This window comes from Psittacula echo, assembly GCF_963264785.1.
Source record: "Psittacula echo genome assembly, chromosome: 22".
NCBI lineage: Eukaryota > Metazoa > Chordata > Aves > Psittaciformes > Psittacidae > Psittacula > Psittacula echo.
In genome coordinates, this window is record NC_137758.1 from 5,642,940 (window position 1) to 5,662,991 (window position 20,052).

Sequence of the window (20,052 nt, forward strand, 5' to 3'; positions counted from 1 at the left end):
GAGGCAGGAAATAACCCAGGGCTGCGCAGCCGCTTCACTGGGTGAGGTGCACGGTGCTGAGCTGGGCCCCCAAAACCCCTCCAGCGCAGGGGATGACACACAGGAATGGTCAGTCCCCGTCCGAAGGCTGGAATTAAACATGCCTTTTTCCCCAAATAACAGGGACGAACGATTTCTGTGTGCTTCTGGCTCTGGTTTTACTGAGAACTGCTGGGAAGGAAGCAGTGTTTGTGGAGCTGGGAAGGATACGGGATGAGGGAGGAGGAGGAACAATTCCCAAGCAGATCTGTCAGAAAGCAAAAGAGCTCCTTCAGCCCCTGTGTGTTCTCTGGATGTTTGCCCCCGTGTGACTGTCACCCTGGGCCTGTGGCCAACAGGGATGAGCAGCTGGATGCTGGACCCTGGAGCCGAGCCACCGGAATGCTGCAGATAACTGCTGGGTCGGGGACAGCCCAGGAACAGGCACAGGCTGGGGGGAGAAGAGACTCGAAGCCCCCTGAGGAGGACCTGGGGGTGTTGGTCGATGAGAGACTGAACCTGAGCCGGGTTCAGTGTGTGCCTGAGCCCAGAACCCCTCCGTGTGCTGGGCTGCAGCGCAAGCAGAGTGAGCAGCAGGTCGAAGGAGGCTGCCCCATCCCTGGCAGTGTTCAAGGCCAGGTTGGACACAGGGGCTTGGAGCAAGCTGCTCCAGTGGAAGGGGTCCGGGTTGGAGCTGGAGGAGCTTTAAGGTCGCTTCAACCCAAACCATTCCCTCATTCCAACTCCTGTGCCCGTGTCTCGCTCAGGGCTGCCGTCCCCACGCACGCACCGAGGCTCAGCCCTAACCCGGCTGGAGGCGCAGGATGGGAAGCGCCGCTGGATTTGTCTGCACATCCCTCGCTGCCGTCACCCTTCTGGGTAAGTGCCTTTTTGGCCATTCCCTGACTGCAAAGATTTCCTCCATTCATCAGGGACCATTTCTGCATCCCGGGGAGTCTCAGGCTGCACCCAAAAGGTCCCTTTTCAGCAGGGAGATGTTTCATTTCAGACCACTGAGACTCAGATCATGCCTTCAAGGTAATCCATCATCCCGGGCAGAGACTGCTCGCCTGTCCTTATAAATATCTAATTACCTTTTAATGTTCTCCGGGTCCCCGAGGAGGCAGAGGGAGGGCTGGCTGCCCTACATCGGGATGCAATTAGCCTGTTTGGCAATTGGTGTGACCCAAATCTGGTCGAGGCAGGAGGATGGAGCCAGGTTCTCCCATTAACCAGCTGAGTTCGTGCAACTCGCTCCTCATCCAAGCTGAGCCCACAGAAAACGACTCAGTGTAAAGCCCGAGAGGGTTGTTTCCTCTCGACCTTTGGCTGATGATGGGATGGATCTCAGGAGCCAGCTGGGACACAGAGGAATGCTCCCTGGGAACAGGAGCAAGGGACCAGCTATAGATAAGGCTCAAGGAACCACTCCAGCACGGATGGAGACCCAAAACCTCCAGGTCTGGGCTGTCAGCTCCAGCCCGGGAAGCGGGGTTGGCCACACCACCCCTGCCAGGGGTGACTCCCAGCACGATGTAAAGGTTTACAGCTCCTGACGTGCTCAGAGATGAGGCTGCACTGACCGAGGCCGTCAGGAATGGCTGAAACCTCCCGTTCCAGTAAAAGCCCTGGAAACCCCCGACATCCAAGGCCAGGCACAGCCAGTCCCTTTGCTCCTCGGAACGCTTCTCCTTAACAATAACCCCCTGCTCCTCCGAGAGCCGCACTCTGAAAAGAACAACTCTGATCCGGGGCACAGGCGTCTGCGTTCGGCTTCCCTATAACAGCAGTTAAAGGCCAGCTCCGGGCCGCGGTCAGTGCTCCGCAGCTCCCTGCGCGCCAGCAGAGCTCAGCACAAAGGGAAAGCAGCTTCCTGGACACCTGGGCTTTCCAGGTCTGGCTTCCAGCACATTCCCCATCCTCAGAATAACGCACAATCAGACACTGCGCTGTCCTGTCCGGATCCAGGACCTTTCTCTCCCAGCCAGCAGCACAAGTCACTCCTTGTGCTATGTGAAATCTCCAACCTGATTTCCCCACTTTCAATTCCCACTTTCACCTATTCCTATTTATTTAGTTGTTAACATTTACCTTCCCCAGTAACCACGGTTGTTCTAGAGAGGCGCAGCAGTGTATTCACCATCCTTCCTGCTCTCCTAGCTGGATTTTAACACACAAAGGAGGGCTGCATAAGGCAAGGTCACTGCTTCCTGCAGATCTGGCTCGCAGGTTTAAAAACCTTCAGCTTGTGTTTGTCTTCTCCCTCCTATTCACGTGATAGAGGCCAAGGTTTTTGGTAACATCAAGAATGACAGTTCTCAGCCTCAGAGGAGCTGAGATTGACCCCTCTGCTTTGCTCTCAGTTCCTGGTTCCAGCCATACCCTCCTCTTGTAACTGCTGAGTGAAGACTTTAACTGGTGTTCTGCTTAATGACTGAAATCCAGGCATTTCACCCTCGCCATCAAGCAGACACCTTGGAACTGCAGCTAAAACCTCACCCAAACTCCTGGCATTGATTACATTAGAGAAAATCAATGCCTGACAATTGTAGTCCATAACCTTGGCGGAGAGAAGGGGACAGCAGCAGGTAACAAGGGGGTGCAGACTCTGGGTGGAATCAGAGGTGACTGTTAATGTAATGTGGCTTGATCTGGAAAGAGCATCCCATTAGAAGCAGCATGTGAGTGTTAGTAGTAGATATTTTAATTGTAAAGACATAGAAATTATTTCCCATATGCTATGAATCTCAAAATTAAAGGGGTTTCAACCTTAATCCATTCACTACCACCTCTCAGAACACAGTTAACACCCTCCCTTCTTATTAATTCTCAATTAACTCATTCTTACTTCACTGGCTGGTCAGCAGTTATTTCCTTCAGACCTGCTCAGCACAGCCACTGCTGAGAGCAATGCTCACACACGCGTCTCCTTTGTGAATGAACTGGTCCAGAAGGGAAGGGGCACCCACACTGATGTGGAGGGAATGAGACACTGAAGACGCTGCTTTTCCCTTCTCCCAGAGCATCAGACACAGGCTCCAGCCGCTGTCCCCTGTGTGACAGTGGCACCATCGGGTTCTCTTGCAGCAGCAGCACATCCCTGCTGTCGCCACCAAGGGCCTGGTAATTGCCTGATGCTCGGACACAAGGAGCAGCTGCTCCAAGCCCATGGAGCCAATTACCTCCCATCCCACCCTCATCTCCACATGCAAGAGCAGCCGGAACATGAGCTGAACCCCGGGAGCTACAGGTAAAGGGCTGCCTCCCCCGAGCCCAGCAGTGCTGAGCTGGCTGTTCCCTGCTGGAAGCTGCTCTTGTATAAAACATCACACTGGCTGGAGTCACTTAATTTAACTGGTGAGCATGCTGAGTGCTGTGGGGAAGGAAGCAGATCGCTGCTTGGCATGGCAGTTTGAAGACAGTTATTCATTCAAATACAAAGCATGGAAGGATCCTGGAGCTTGCTAAGCTTCTCACTCCAGAGGCAGAGGGGGACCGTGCTGGAAGCTCACTGCCTTGAGGCGGCCGCATCCCTGCTAAGGGACAGGGTGCAGGGAGGGAGCAAGCTTCCTGGTGATCATTATCCCAATAGCTGCTCCTGCAGTGAGGGATTTCCAGGCTTTGTTCTTCCTTATCTGCACACCCATTTCCATACAGCCTGTGTGGAAGGGGGTCTGCCAGCACTTGTCGCACATCTGAGATGCACAGTGAGATGCTGTGGGCAGCTGGTTCCAGTGAAACATCATCACCATGCCAAAGGTGACACACTGCAGGAGAAGGCAGGTTCTTTTGTTCCTCCTGTGCCTATCCCTGAGCCATACCCAGAACCAAACCCGTGTCTGAACACTACAAAGGAAGCCTCAAGCTCATCCCATTAGTTGAACAGAACTGCTACCAGCAGCACTGGTTTGCACCCCAGCAAGCAGCAGGTTTGAGTCGTTGAGAGCTGATGATGCTGCAGACACAGGGATGGAGGGGATCTGCAGGCAGGCAGGGTCCTGGAGAGGATTTCACAGGAACCAACCAGCCAAAGTTTGTACAGACAGAGGGGCACCAGCACGTCCTCACCGCAGGGACACGGAGGGCATCCAGGGGCTCCCAGCTCCAGTCTCTGTGCACAGGTTTGCAGGAGGCACACGTCAGATCTCCTTCATCTGCACCTCTTCAGGCCCATCTGGTCCCTCTGTCACAGCAGAGATGGTGTGAGATGCTCAGTGGGAAATGCACGTTATCTGCCCAGAGCCACGGCTGGGGCTGGGCTGACATATGGGCTGTGATTTTCATGTTGCTCTTCTCTGGTTCTGGCGCTGGCAGGGACACCCTACAGAACTGAAAATGACAAGTTTAGAACCAGCTAAGTGGAGCTGAGCTTTTCTTCCCTCTTTGCAGTGTGGTGCCAAGCACAGAGCAGCACCAGGAACTACGGGCCGGTGTTTGAAGAGCAGCCAGCCCATACCCTCTTCCCTGAAGGCTCAGCAGAAGAGAAAGTCATCCTGTCCTGCCGAGCCAGAGCCAGCCCCCCTGCGACCTACAGGTGAGATCTGGGGCACAACCATCATGGGAAAACCACTACCATGGGAGCCAGCCTCCCCATCCACATGGGATGTGCTGTCCCTCCCAGGACACAGGCTCAGTCAACCCAGATCCCATCAAAGCACAGCCTGCACCAGGCACCACAGGAGGTGCAATGAGGATTTTGGACAAGGGCCTGTAGGGACAGGACAAGGGGAATGGCTTGAACCTGCCAGAGGGGAGATCCCAACCCAACCCATTCCATGATTCCATGATTTATACCGCGCTCACTCTTTACACCCCTCTTGGCAGGTGGAAGATGAATGGCACAGAGATAAAGATGGAGCCAGATTCCCGCTACCGGCTGGTTGCAGGTGACCTAGTGATAAGCAACCCAGTGAAAGCCAAGGATGCGGGCTCCTACCAGTGCGTGGCATCTAATTCCAGGGGCACGGTGGTGAGCAGGGAAGCCTCCCTCCGCTTTGGCTGTAAGTTTGTCTCCACCAGGTAAATGAACTGCAGCCGCATAGTCTGGGGTAAACTGAGCCCCCTGCTCACATAAACAGGGCTTGGAGAGAAGCTTTTCCATGCATGAAACCCCACATCATCCTCGGGCACTTCCCATTGCCATGGAAGTGCGGTAGAAAGCCAGTGATAGTTTTGGATCTCCCTCTGTACAACCACTGCCCAGAGCAGCCCGTGGAGGGGGGTCAAACACAGCCACTGCTCCGGCTGCTCCCTTCACCCGTGGACAGGTTTGATTTTCCATGTTCAGTTTTGCAGGAATTCTCTGCAGAGGAGCGTGACCCCGTGAAGATCACTGAAGGATGGGGAGTGATGTTCGCCTGCAGCCCCCCTCCGCACTACCCAGGTAAGCATCACCCGAGCAGGGACCGGCAGCACCGCTGGTGGAGAGCTACAGCAGATAAAGGGATTCCCACCCATGTGAAGCACGCCGTGCTCTGCCTTGGGGGTTCCAGGGAAGCGGGTTTGGTTTCATTCAGCAACAGGACAGAGGCAGGACTTCTCACATGGGGAAAACAAGCACCATTCAAGGACCACCTTGGGCTAGAAGACAGCAAGCGGGGTTTAGTCCCACCCGAGAGGACACAGCCACTTGTGCACTTTGTTCCCTTTCCCCACAGGCTTATCCTACCGATGGCTCCTGAACGAGTTTCCCAATTTCATCCCAGCCGATGGGAGGCGTTTTGTCTCCCAGACCACGGGAAACCTCTACATTGCCAAGACAGAGGCTTCTGACCTGGGCAACTATTCCTGCTTTGCCACCAGCCACATCGACTTCATCACCAAGAGCGTGTTCAGCAAGTTCTCCCGCCTCAGCCTCGCTGCAGAGGGTCGGTGCTCCCGGATATCCTACAGGGAATGGGAAAATGCTCCACAGGGCAACAGCAGCCTCGCAGGGCAGTTTAGGAGCTTACAGAGGTGTTACCTGCCTGGAGCCTGGAGGAAGCAGCCCTCTCTCCAGGCTTCACTGTTTGTGTGCCTACAAACCCCATCAGAGGGGTTTCTGCCTGTAAAAGACAGGGTACAAGGCTCACATTGCTCTGAAACTCCTCTGCCTTTGGTGACCTTGCAGAGGAGGAGCTAAGGAGACTTCCTGGGCAGGGCAAAGGGAGTAAACAGGTAGGAAATGAAGGAGAAATAGCCCTGAGGTCAGGCTGGATAGGGCTTGGAGCAAGCTGCTCCGGGGGAAGGTGTCCCTGCCCACGGCAGGGGGCTGGAGCTGGAGGAGCCTTCAGGTCCCTTCCAACCCAACCCATTCCATGGATCCAGGAGATGTTGTAAAGAGATTTTGAGTCTTTAGTAAGAGCCGGTTTGAAAAGAAAATTGAGCTCGGCCTCCGCTGCCTTCTCCAAACACAAAGGTTTTGGGAAGAAGCAGAACTTCCGAGCACCTCTGCCCTTTCAGACCTCACTTGTGCTGGTTCAAAGTCACCCTGAACTCCTCAATGGTGCTTTCCTTTCACAGACGCCAGGCAGTATGCTCCCAGCATAAAGGCCAGGTTTCCTGCAGACACCTACGCTCTGGCTGGGCAGATGGTGACGCTGGAGTGTTTTGCCTTTGGAAAGTGAGTGCTGCGTCTGTATTGCCTGGGAAGCGGGGGGGTACGGCAAAACCTGCGACTTCAACAACCCCTCTCTTCAATGGCTCTGCTGGAGACCAGGGATGGAGGAGGCACAGGAGGAGGAACGGGCTAAAGCCATCTGTCCTGCTGGCCACGGCCCAGCGGGGATGGGAGCTGGGTGGCTGCATGGGGACTGAGTGTGCTGCACCGCAGCAGGGGGCACCCAAGAGCTGCCCATCATCAGATTTACTTCCCCATAGCCCTGTTCCTCGGATCAAGTGGAGGAAGCTGGATGGCTCCCAGTCCTCCAAGTGGATCGGCAGCGAGCCCCTCTTGCAGATCCAGGATGTTGGCTTTGAGGATGAAGGCACTTACGAGTGTGAGGCTGAAAACATCAAAGGGAGAGACACCTACCAGGGCCGCATCATCATTCAAGGTAACACATTCAAGCACACGCTTTTCCAGAGCAAACCAACATGCCCCAGGCAACGGACTGAGCCTTTGGGAGTGAAAGCACCAGCTCTGATCCTGCCTTCTACCAGCCCTGATTTTGCAAAGCCCTAACAAAGACCTGTAGAGATCCCTGGTACCTTTCCTCAATGGGTACATTTAGGCTATGGCAAGTAGAGAGAGCTAACTTGCTCTGAAATCAGTCTAGCAACAATGAGGTAACAAGGGAAGGGAGAACAGTGGTTAAAATCAAACTTGGCTCTCAACCAAGATCTTCTCCAAGCCCAGGCTGCTTCCACAAGGGCTAATGCTTGGAGCTGTTAATCAGCTCTAGCCAAGGACTTAACCTGGTCATCTTAGCCTGAATCAAGGCTTTCCTGAAGTTCAGGGATAACTGCAGATAGAAGGGAACCCCTAAAATTCTTCCTCAGACCCGGATTCTGCCTCAGGTTTGCGCAGTCCACACGCACGGCTGCAGCCAGACCCAGCGAGGCCTCAGCCTTGCATCGCTGCCCACAAGGCGAAGGCTGTTACCGCGGTGAACCCGGCTGTGCTGAACCCGGGCCAGCAGAGATGACACAAAGAGCATCCTGCTGCCCGCCTGGCACCACAGCTCCCCCCTGACCTCCTGCGCCTCTCTCTGCAGCTCAGCCGGAGTGGCTGGAGGTGATCACGGACACGGAGGCTGACATCGGCTCCGACCTGCGCTGGAGCTGCGTGGCTGCTGGCAAACCCAGGCCCGCGGTGCGGTGGCTGCGGGACGGGCAGCCCCTGACCTCCCAGGTACCAGCACCCAGGTCTGGCAGCGAGGGCAGCTCAGCCACAACCCGCAGTGCTGGACCTGCTGCTCCGGGCTCAGAGCCTCCCCTGCCTCGCTGCAAGCGCATCTCAACCCCGTTCGGTCCTCCCGCATCCCATGTGCCCCCATGAGGCTGCAAAGCAATGCCACAGTCCTTACCCACGGCAAGTTCCCTCTCCCGGCATTACCATCCCAGCCATTGCTTCATGCAACTACAGGGACTCACAGCCAGTTACCAGGGTGGATAAATAGCACCTTGGACCTGTCTTTGTATGACCTGCACATTGCTGCGTAGGCACTCCGAAGTCTCAGCAGAGCACAGTGATGTGGGGTAGTGACTGGACAGACATGAACACATCCTGCGTTTCCTCCTATGGAAAACCAGGCTGGCTCCAACCCCGCATCAGAGTCTGCAATGAAACTCAATCCTGAACACGTGAGGCTTGAGTTCCATTTGTGTTTTTCTCATCTAATGGGTTCATCCTCTTGTTTGCACAGAACCGCATTGAAGTGAGCGGTGGAGAGCTGAGATTTTCCAAGCTAGGCCTGGAGGACTCTGGCATGTATCAGTGTGTGGCTGAGAACAAGCATGGCACAGTATATGCAAGTGCTGAATTAACAGTGCAAGGTAATTCCTCACTTCCCAGTGCTCTGGGTTTCAATGGGACACTGAAGCATTTCAGACCTTTTCCTAACAACCTGCGCTTGCGATGTCAGAGTGAAATAAGAGCAGACAAAAGCGGCTTCACTCACCATTGGAATGTAGTTGCTGGTTCAACAAGACACTTTACAACCCTTTACAATTGAAATCTTGTGTAAATTCAGTAATGCTGAAAGAGAACAAGGACATCTGTTTAGCTACAGAAAGTGTACAGGACAGAGAGCAGCAGCACAAGCTCTAACCAACCGCACAACCTCCCTCTTTGGGGGAGAAAGGAGGCCAAAGAGAAGAGTTCGGTACCCATTCAGCCTTTGATGGGTGCTGACTGGAACTGGGCTGATGCCAGCCTTGTTCCTTATCAGTCTAAAAGCTTACCTCCTCCTGGTCAGTAGATGCCAGAGAGGAATTAAAGGTCCTAGGCCTCAATTGCCCAACATTAACACACTGCAACAGATAAAATCCAATTCTATCTTTGCAGTTCCAGGTGGAGTTCTGGGCAAGCTGGATGCCTCCATTGGTGACTCTCGTCAGGGTAATGAAGAGAACATCCTCCACATTTTCAAAAGCAGCTGTTCTTGTGTCTCTCAAAGACCTTGCACTTGTTAGGGTCATGCCCCATTGCTATTACAGCACATAACATCTGCCCTTCTGGTCAGAAACCAGCCGGCAGCCGAGGAATCCCTCCTTCATCTTGCTCACCAGATATTGCCATGCTTCTCTTCCCAAACCACCTAACAACAAATGGATGCCTACTTACCTGGCACTTAAATGCTCCCATAGCAGCGTTTTCTAATCATGCCTCAATCCTCTTTTTCCCTCCTGTAGCCTTAGCACCAGATTTTAGACTAAACCCAGTGAAGCGACTGATCCCTGCAGCCCGAAGTGGGAAGGTCATCATCCCCTGCCAACCAAGAGCAGCACCTAAAGCCACCATTCTCTGGACCAAAGGGACTGAACTTCTGATCAACAGCAGCAGGTAGCAGCACAGGGTCAGCTTCTACCTAGAAACCATAGCGAAAACGAGGGGGTTTTCTTGCCAGAAGAGTGGACTTGATGACCAAAGTGCGCTGGTACATCTATAGCTTCTCTAGAGAACTCCTACGAGTACTTTGCAGCCCTGTCTTTATCACCAGTTCCTCTCACATCAGCAGGTGTTGGAAACTGCCAGAGGCACAGAGTGAACAGGCGCTGTAACCCTCTTCTTGTGTGGTTCTTCTTCCCTTCCAGGGTGACTATTACCACAGACGGCACCTTGATCCTCCAGAACATCAGCAAATCTGATGAGGGGAAGTACACCTGCTTTGCTGAGAATTTCATGGGCAAAGCCAACAGTACTGGGATCCTCTCTGTTCGAGGTAGAGACGTTTGCCTTGACTTGGGGTCAGTTGAGCAAGAGATGTCTAAAAATGCCGTGATTTTCCTTATACTCCCCCAAATCAATGCAGTACTCAGGGAACCAAAGACATTTCAGCCTGTGGAGCAGCCACCCTCCTGCCTGACCCACCAAACCACCCCTACCAACAACCAGCCCTTGGGAAAAGCATTTCCATTTTCTAACCACCTTCCTCCTGTAAAACCACAGCCAGCAGAGAGGGATGACAAGCTGCAAAGTGTTAGCTGGTCTGGATGCTCTGCAGCAATCGTGTGTAGCTGGTACACGGATGTTTGGAGCTAACAGCCCTCCCTGCTCTTTCCCTGCAGATGCCACCAAAATCACATTGGCACCATCTAGTGCTGACATCAACGTAGGTGAAAACCTCACTCTGCAGTGCCACGCATCCCACGACCCAACTATGGACCTGACCTTCACCTGGTCACTTGATGATTTCCCCATTGACCTTGACAAGTCGGAGGGGCACTACCGCCGGGCCAGCGTGGTGAGTAGAAAGGGCAAGCAGGGCAGAGAGAACAGAACAGAAAGCTCACGGGTCAAGGTGAGGGCAGGGAGGGATCATTCACCAGGTACCATCACGGCCAAACCGGACTCAACTTGGGGAAACTGAGTCGCTACCAACCAAATCAGAGCAGAACAGTGACAGATAAAACCCCAAACACCTTCCCTGCACCTCTCCCTTCCTCCCTGGCTCAACTTCACCCCTAAATTCTCCACCTCCTCCCCACCAGTGGCACAAGGGGACAGGAAGGGCCCATCTAGTCCAACCCTGCAGTGAGCAGGGACACCTTCCACTACATCAGCTTGTTCAGAAGCACATCCAGCCTGGCCTGGAACGTCTTCAGCGACAGGCAACATCTCCAACGTGATAATCCATGGGCTTCACAAACTCTTGGAGCTACCTCTGTAGCCCCTCCGCTACCAAAACCTTGCCGCACAAAGCCAGTACCTTGTTGAACACTGGGTATGATCATGCATGGTCAAGTGCTCTCCCCACTGTCTTTTCCCCATGCAGAAGGAAGCTATTGGGGACCTCAGCATCTTCAACACGCAGCTGAAGCACTCGGGGCGGTACACGTGTACAGCCCAGACCGTTGTGGACAGTGCTTCGGAGTCAGCCACGCTGACTGTCAGAGGTAATCTCTCTGGTGTAAAGTCCCCTGCTCCTTACAAGCCTGAAGTAACAGCATGGTGCTTGCAAGGGATCAGCTTCTCTTCCCATGAGACCAGCTCCCCATAGAATCATCGAATGGTTTGGGTTGGCAAGGACCTTAAGATCATTCAGTTCCAACCCCTGCCATGGGCATCTAACATTTGAGCTGGATGTCAGAGGCTTATGAGCTTTTCTGGAGGCTAAACTTGGAGGCTTCCAGAGAAGAAAGGCCTGATTTAGGACTTGCCCAACATGAAGAGCAATGAGCCTCCAGATCTTCCAGCTCAGTAACATGTCTGCGTCTCCCGTCATCCCAGGACCTCCAGGCCCCCCTGGGGGGGTGGTGGTGAGAGACATCGGTGACACCACGGTCCAGCTGAGCTGGAGCCGGGGCTTTGACAACCACAGCCCCATTGCCAGGTACATCGTGGAGGCACGGACCCTCCTCTCCAGCAAATGGAAGCAAATGCGTACCAGTAAGTGTCCTGAGGGCAGTGCTGGTGGCATGGCCCCTGTGGTGGACACCAGCTCGGTGCCCAGCTCTTGCTCTGTGCTCCTATGCTCTATCTGTTCCCCTCTCATGTTATTGGATTATATAGGTCCTGGAAATATCGAAGGCAACGCGGAGACAGCTCAAGTGGTGAACCTCATTCCTTGGATGGATTATGAGTTCCGGGTCTTAGCAAGTAACATCCTTGGAGTTGGGGAGCCAAGTTTACCCTCCAGCAAAATCCGTACCAAAGAAGCAGGTATGTGCGGAGATGCTCAGAGGTGGAAGGGGGAATCCAAGGTACCTGGGTGCTGGAGGGGGAAGGCTGGCTAGCAGCATGCCTCGGTCTCAAACAACCAGTCATCTCCTTGAGTGCTCCTGGAGGTGATGCCATCACATTTATGCCTCTTTGCCCATTTACATGTCAAAGACAAAGCAGTGCTAGAGCTGGCAGCTCACTTCACCAGCATGAGATACAGGATATTAAACCATTATCAATCCTAGCCCCAAATCCTGTACCTTCTGGGCACTAATGCTTAGGAACAGCCCCAGTAGATCACAGAACACAGCTCTGCAAAGACAAGGTGAATTTCCCAGCAAATGGCTGTGAATGTTGATTCTGTCTTCTGCTTGCACGGACAAGCAGAAGGGATGTAAGAACAGCAGGAGAACTGCTCTTAACGCACCAAATGCATATTAAATCCTTTGTTAAAGCTCCCCTCCATATCCCGGCTTTTGAGCTTGATTCTTGTCTCCTCCGAGATGTGCTGTCTCCAATTAAGCTCATCAAGCACTAGGCAGACTCTGGACTATAATATCTCACATACTCAGGGCTGGAAACCCAGCCCAGCACTTTGATAGGAGCTTTCCAGGCCTGGCTTACCCCCAGCCTGTGCAGTGTCTGTGCTCATCTCCATCACTGCCCTTGCCTTAACCCAACCTGTGCTGTCTGCTTTTGTTTGGGGCCCTGACAGCACCAACTGTGGCACCATCTGGGCTGAGCGGAGGTGGAGGGGCCCCCAACGAGCTGATCATCAACTGGACGGTAAGTGGAGGCTGCGAGAGGGCCAAGGGGAGGAGCAGGCGCCATTCCCTCCGAGCAGTCAGTGCCGCGACGGGGCCTGCGAGCCAGACGCCGCGCTTACTCCAACGTGTTGCTCCTTTGAACGGACCAAGGCTCCTCTCTCTTCCCATTCCCCCCCAGCCGATGCTGCGGGACTACCAGAACGGAGACGGCTTCGGCTACATCCTGTCCTTCCGCAAGAAGGGCACGGAGGGGTGGCTGACAGCCAGGGTGCCGCACGCCGAGTCGCTGCACTACGTGTACCGCAACGAGAGCATCGGCCCCTACACCCCCTTCGAAGTGAAGATCAAGGCGTACAACAGGAAGGGAGAGGGACCAGAGAGCCTCACCGCCATCGTGTACTCGGCAGAGGAAGGTAAAGAGGGGCTGCAGAGGCTCTGAATGCACCATGAAGCAACCAATGTGTCCTCAAGCAGCTCCCGGCAGCGCTGGGTCCCTCTGGGAGCTCAGCCGCAGGAGAGGTTTCTTTAACTCAGAGCAGCGGGCAGAGGTTCCAGTATCACATTGACCTGCTTCACATACACAGGGAAATGTTCCCTATAACCCGGAGCTCCAGAGCAGACACATCCTCACAGCACACATCTGTGGCCCTGCTTGTCCTGCTAAGTCCCGAAATCCCTTCCTCTTGCTTTACTCCGTGCACGTAACACCAGCTGTCTGCCTGCACGGTAACGGGGCTGCAGGAGAGCCCTTGGTTTCAGTATGGCCATTGTGCTACCTGGAGATAGGAAAAGGATTTTCTTCCCTTTTGTTGTCTCTTTCAGAACCAAAAGTGGCTCCATTCAGAGTTATAGCCAAGGCTGTTCTGTCCTCAGAAATGGATGTATCCTGGGAGCCCATTGAGCAGGGAGACATGACCGGAGTGCTCCTGGGCTACGAGGTACGAGCCTACATGTGAATGAGAGACACTGAAACTGAGCCTGGAAAGCTCAGCAGGAAAATCCCGCAGGCTCAGTGAGATGGCATTTTGCTTCCAAGGATGGGGGACAATTAATGGCCAGCACAAGCTCTAATGGGGCCAGTGCTGCTGCCCCGCTGCTGAAGGCTGTCACCTTATTCCCAGGCACATCTTAAGCAAAATGCACAAATACCAAAGAGTCTCCAGCACTGGCAGTGGGTGAGGATGGAGAGACACTGGCCCAGGGTGCCCAGAGAAGCTGTGGCTGCCCCATCCCTGGCAGTGTTCAAGGCCAGGTTGGACACAGGGGCTTGGAGCAAGCTGCTCCAGTGGAAGGGGTCCCTGCCCGTGGCAGGGGTTGGAGCTGGAGGAGCTTTAAGGTCCCTTCCAACCCAAACCATTCCATGATTCCACGGATGGACCAAGTCTGGTATTTGCAGGAGCTTCTACCCTGACTAAACCCATCCTTCCCTCTTCTGTTCAGATCCGGTACTGGAAGGATGGTGACAAAGAGGAGGCAGCCGACAGGGTGAGGACCGCGGGGCTGGTCACATCAGCTCATGTACCAGGCCTGCACCCCAACACCAAGTACCACGTGTCGGTCAGAGCATACAACCGGGCTGGCACCGGCCCCCCCAGCCCCTCCACCAACGTCACGACCACGAAGCCACGTGAGTGACTCTGCTTTGAACACTGCCCTCGCTGGGGCTGCTGCTTCCTCCAGAGGATCCCCAGAGACCCCTGGACCCATAGAACTCCTGTGCCTTGCATTGCCTTGGGTTAGGCTTGTGGTCTGAGATCTGAGCTCAGAGTAACCTCTGCTGAGCTTAAACCAACCACGGTGGTGCCGTAAGCACTGTAAAGCCTCAGGAGGCAGTTGTAAGCAGCACAACCTCCTCACCAATCCCTAACTTACTTGTCTTCTATCTCTCAGCACCAAAGAGGCCACCTGGGAACATCTCCTGGACTTTTTCTGGCTCTACAGTCAACATCAAGTGGGACCCAGTGGTGGCAAAGGCAGACGAGTCTGCAGTTACAGGCTACAAGGTACAGGCAGGCTGGAGCTGGCTTCTCCTATCGGTGACCCTAAGGAAATCACAGCGCACACAAACTCAGCCTTGCCTTTTCCAACAGATGCTTTACAGGCAGGATTCCCACTCTGCTCCCACGCTGTTCCTGGCCAACAAGAACCAGCTCGACATCCCTGTCCCTGACGACTTCACTCACGCCTTTGTGCAGATCCGGGTGACGGGCCCCGGGGGAGATGGAATCCCAGCGGAGGTTCACATCCTCCGGAACAGTGGTAGGGGCTCCCCTGAGCACACCCCCTCCTTACAAACACCCATCCCCAGGGTGCTGCACACCCCTGGCAAACACGGCATCAGTCTGGCATTCACTACAAGTCTCTTTGATGGGCAATGACCTGGCCATAGCACAGCAGACCAGTAACCGCTGTTCTGCTTTAAAACCCCACTCTCCCTTCCTGGGGGGTTCCTCAGTGACAACCCCACCAGCAGCAAGCACAGCTCCAGAGCCACCATTTTACCAACCTTCCCAACAATTCCCTCAAGGCATCCGGTTGTTTCTGTGCCACACAACAGTCACTCCCTCCCTGCTCCCTTTCTTGCAGGGACAAGTATGATGGTGGAGGACTCCGTGACGAGGCCGGTGCCACACGCTGTCACCATCACAACTAACTCTCTAGTACTGGTGGCCCTGATCAGGTACCTGGAGCTCTGACGATGGCCACTGCAGCAGAGGACTCCAGACACGCTCCCTCCCAAGGCAGTGGGGAACTCCTCAACACTTGGCTGCTGCAGCATCACGTTTGTGCCACGGCAGCACCACAGCGAAAGGACGGACAACGTGGTTTTAAGGCAGGAAGAGAGAGCGAGCCTTTTTTTTGGTGGTGTTTTGGAAGAACATGAGCTTTCCTACAAGAAATGGGTCTTTAACCGAGATTAAAGCTTTTATACACAAACAAGTGAAGAATTCCACATGAATTCTGACAGCACCTGCCCCCACACTGCACCCAGTAGGTTTTTCTGCCTTATGAAGCCATGTACTAAAATAACCAGACTGCTACATTTACCCTTTGGTTTTAAATGTGTACAGTGAATTTCTGGGGGAGGAAAGGGAGGCTGGGGACTGAGGTTTCACAGTGATCAGCATGTTCCATCCCAAGCCCACTCACAGCCATCTCTAACGGATCATGGGACAGGATTCTGCTTTCCCCACTCACAATACACAGCCCAAGGAGACAAAGCCACGAGAGGGATTGATCTCTGCCCCATCCTGAAGAACACGGAGTTCAGATGGCGAAAAGCCTTTTTGACAACCCCGGTGTTAACTTGCAAGCCCAGCCTCTTGGTTGTATGAACTGTTCTGCTGTGAGGTGCAACGTTCAATGTTATCCATGGCCCATGTGCTTTGGGGTGGTTTTCTTACACTGTTTGCCTCTTTCTTTAGTTCTTGGGAGGGAGGAGAAGGCATAAGGGAAAAGGAGACACTTCTTTAGCATCGGCTAATTCCGAGGGGCAGTCCTGCCTCCTGATGGAGGTGTCAGCATCTCCCATTTCCTTAGAGCGAGGGTCTTAAAGGAGGAATTAAAGGAGTATCAGAGAAGGTAAACCAGAGCTGGAGACTGAGGAGCCAGCCCTGGGGCAACAAAGTTCAACCTGGGCTCAGCTTCGTCTCCCTCCAGCCACAATGCCAGCCTCCACCTGGGACTGCAAGCTTGAGATCCAGGCAAGAATTCCAGCTCCAAGGCTCGCACGGCTCACGTGAATGGGAGGGCTGATACCCCAGAGCAGCACAGGGGGAGCTGCCCATTAACTAAAATGGTTTGGAATAGAGGTTGCATATTCAAATCTGTCTCCTGGTAAAGCAACCGAGCAAAGTCAATGAGAAGCTGATTTATGTTGCTCCCTGGTCAGATCGCAAGGGCATCCCTTCACCTGCCTCCTTCCTCCTTCCCAGTGGGTAACACCGATGGCCCGAGCGAGCTCAGCTCCAGCACCACCTGACACAGGCAGGGCTGCGCATGGCAGAGCACTCACACACGGGTTGTAGGTACCAATCCCTGCCCTTCCCGGTCAGTTCATGAGGATGGAGACACTGGCCCAGGGTACCCAGAGAAGCTGTGGCTGCCCCATCCCTGGCAGTGTTCAAGGCCAGGTTGGACACAGGGGCTTGGAGCAAGCTGCTCCAGTGGAAGGGGTCCCTGCCCATGGAACTGGATGAGCTTTAACATCTCTTCCATCCCAAACCATTCCCTGATTCCATGATTTTAAAAGTACTGTGCCTTAGGGAGCATTTGAGAGATGACACAAATCCTGGCCTCTCAGAGTCCTGCCCATGGTATAGATCCCCAGTATCCCATCACAGTGTTTTTAGCATCTGGCCCACCAGAAGGTAAATGGGGTTAGGTTCACAGCAGGGGATGCAGACAGGAGGCCCCGGTGTGTTGAGCAAACAAGAGAAGCAGACACAGGGAAATAAACGTAATGACTGAGCCTAAACATCCCTCACCAGGGGACCTCCCTGCCCCCTTGTAGCCATTGGGATACAGTGGGAAAAAGAAGCCAAGAGCTCCATGCTGGTGCATGGCTGAGGCAGGCAGTGAAGGCAGGGACCATCACCCCAGCGCCTGGCCTGAGCTCCTCCAGGTCCCTCCACAGCTCCCCATGAGCTCCCCTGTCCATCAGGACCATAGCTACACCTCTTTGTATTATTTATGTTCGCGAAGATGTTAAGATGTTTTTACTGATGTTTGGAAGCTTCATTTGCAAATATTCCCTGTGCTTCACTCAGCCTCCACCTCACTGGGCCTCAGCCTTTCCCCCCCGAAAGATGGGATGAAAGGAAAACCCAATGTTAGCTCAAAAGCAAAGGAAATGAGGGCTTGGGCAAGGCTTACCTGATCAATATGCAGCACCAGCAGCAGCCATAACGACAGTGTTCAGGAGGCATAAACTAAGAGGACCTGTGGAGCTCCGGAGCGCGGCTGGATGATGCCACTGCAGCAGCACAGGCACAGCTCAGGAGAGGACCAAACCAAAGCAGCCAGGTCAAACAAGCAAAGAGCCTCCATCAAATGGAGCTGCAGGTGCTGGAGGTGCCCCAGGTCCACCCCTGCCCACACTCTGTGGCGGGGACCACAACAGAAACCCTCATGCTGATGAAGTCTGATACAGGACTTGCTGCTCTCCCAAGGGCTGCTGTGCCCATGGACACAGCTAATTCCCTTCAAGGGGTCCCTATATATAAAAGCCCTACATATGAAGCCTAGCCAGAGGCACCAACAGGAGAAAGAGATGTGGAAGAAGCCCTCTGTAAAGCCAGAGCTTCCTAAAATGCAGCACAGGGGTTAAAAGGTGTTTAGAGCCAGGGGAGAGAAACAGATCTCACCATCTCCACCGAGCTTTCTGGCTTGGCACCACTGCATTGAGTTGCAAACGAGTTTCCTGTCTCATTAAGAATCCCCTGCATTTAATTGCTGAGTGTCTGCTGTAGAGATTGACTTACAGGGATGAGCTGAGTGGTGGGGGTTTGCTCGCAGCACCTCAGTTCATGGGGTTCCATCCTACTCGCCTGGAGTAGAAACCAGCTCGACAAGGGTGCTGTGAGGAGTACGGCACCAAAGTGGAGTGTTTGGAGCCTCCCACAAGACAGAAGCTTCACAGCTCTGATTTAGCCTTCAAATAATCTTCTACCTGACACGACCGAACTTGCAAACTGCAGATGGAGCTTCTGGGTTGAGGCTGTCTGGGCTAAATTCAGCTCGCAGCTGGAGCAGTTTGAATCAGGCCCCAGGTGAACTCTCGTGCCCTGGAGACACTTATATATGTGCCCAAGGAAGCAGTTGGATAACAGCAATCACATTCAGCTACTGCCTGAGGGGTCTAAATCCCATCTGCTCTAAGCCTGCGCCACGGACACCCTCTGCTGCGAGTATTTTACGCCAGCTTCGCCCACTCCACACCAACGGGGCAGTAACTTTGTTGTACACTATATTTGTAAGAAAACCAGATGTAAGCAGACTGTACTTACTGTAATGATGGGTATTTATTGGCTCCAGTAGCACGCAGCTCATAAATAAAGGTATCCAGAGGCTTTAGACAGCTACGAGAGCCTGGAGTACTTCTGTTGGGTTTTAATGCAAGTAGTACCACACGTACTAATCCTGTCGAGGAGCCCAGTGATGCCCCACTGCACTGAGCTGGACCCCTCAGTCAAAGCCAAGTCAATGAAGAGACGCTAAACTCAAATTCTATCCCCTGACAATGATAATTATCCAGAAGAGAGAGACTGTCCCTGGAGTAAGGAATCACAAGCATTGAGGTTGGAGATGTTAATGTAATGTGCTCCCTCTGGGATTCCAATGGCTGGGAAGCCATGCTAGAAAACTGAAAGTCAAAGATTTCATGCACCTGATTAGCTAAAGGTGTAAGTGATTGTTGGAGCAGCTTGCCAAAGAGCTTCCTCATCAGTCACAGCCTTTAAACCAAGCCTGGAAACCTTCCAGAGAAGATATCCAATAGATCGGCCACAAGCGAGCCGATTTGCAAAGGTTCACTTCCATTAGAGAAAAGAACTCCCTTCCCAGCAGCAAGTGCTGCATGAAATCACCTCGTCTACGTGATGTCAGATTCATCCAGCACGCTCATTCTGGCTGGCCTTAAGTATCTACTGGCTTCCTTCTGTCTTTGGGAAGGATGTCAGGAGATCAGCCAGAGCAACCCTAAGTGCAACAGGCCTGAGGCTCTCCACTGGTGAGTGAGGAGATGAGAAACTGGGCTCAGCAGTACTGGGGTCATGGGGAACCTCACCCTCAGACCGCCCATCCTGGATGCATTCACTTTCCTGCAGCCCCTAGAAGAAACAAACGCTGAGCTTGACCATGGGGTGCACACCGAGCTGCACAGCATCAGCACTGCAGCGAGCCCAGAGGAGGCCACGGAGCTGCGGCGAGGGCTGGAGGACCAGGTAAAGGAATGAGCACAGGTCCATGTGCAAGGATGGAGGAGTCAGACAGCCCCATCTCAGTGCCACAGAAGCTTACAGGGGTTTGTTTTCCTCTTTGCTGCCACTCAAGTTCCAGCAGTTAAGGCAATCCAGTTATTCCATTTAGATAAGCTTCCGTAGCTGACAGCAATTGAAAAGCTGCCGGTGCCTCCCCATTCTGTTATTCCCTTCTCCCTTCCAAGCGCTAATGCCATTAGCAAATTGACTTCCTCCCTCACACAATCTGTCTGCCTTTAGTTTGTACAATGCTAATTGCTTCCTAATACTGATTTAGCACAAGTTTGTCCCAAGAAGCAGCGTCCAGCTGGGACCAGGCGGCAGCAGGGTTGGTGTGTGTGGATGCTGCAGCCTTACCTCAGGTCAGGCAGACAAACTGGGCTGGGAAGTGGTTCAGGCACCATATTACCAATGCAGAGCAGAAAAAGACACTTTTTGTCCTGTAATTGAGTCAGCTTTGTTGGGCAGAACAGGAACAGGGGCT

General features: G+C 53.6%; 1 protein-coding gene across 1 annotated transcript; it reads left to right on the forward strand.

Moving 5' to 3' along the window:
• Positions 1 to 842: 842 nt before the first annotated feature.
• CNTN2 (contactin 2) lies at positions 843 to 15,284 on the forward strand (the record flags this gene model as incomplete). The annotated part of the gene is made up of 22 exons (XM_080633134.1): positions 843 to 897; positions 4,408 to 4,552; positions 4,843 to 5,018; positions 5,306 to 5,401; positions 5,676 to 5,885; positions 6,520 to 6,619; positions 6,877 to 7,052; positions 7,713 to 7,849; positions 8,364 to 8,493; positions 9,352 to 9,502; positions 9,754 to 9,881; positions 10,228 to 10,403; positions 10,935 to 11,055; positions 11,390 to 11,548; positions 11,672 to 11,821; positions 12,537 to 12,607; positions 12,767 to 13,001; positions 13,411 to 13,526; positions 14,029 to 14,215; positions 14,479 to 14,591; positions 14,679 to 14,847; positions 15,175 to 15,284. The coding sequence occupies 22 exons, from the start codon at positions 843 to 845 to the stop codon at positions 15,282 to 15,284; spliced, it is 3,111 nt and encodes a 1,036-aa protein (XP_080489260.1).
• Positions 15,285 to 20,052: the final 4,768 nt, after the last annotated feature.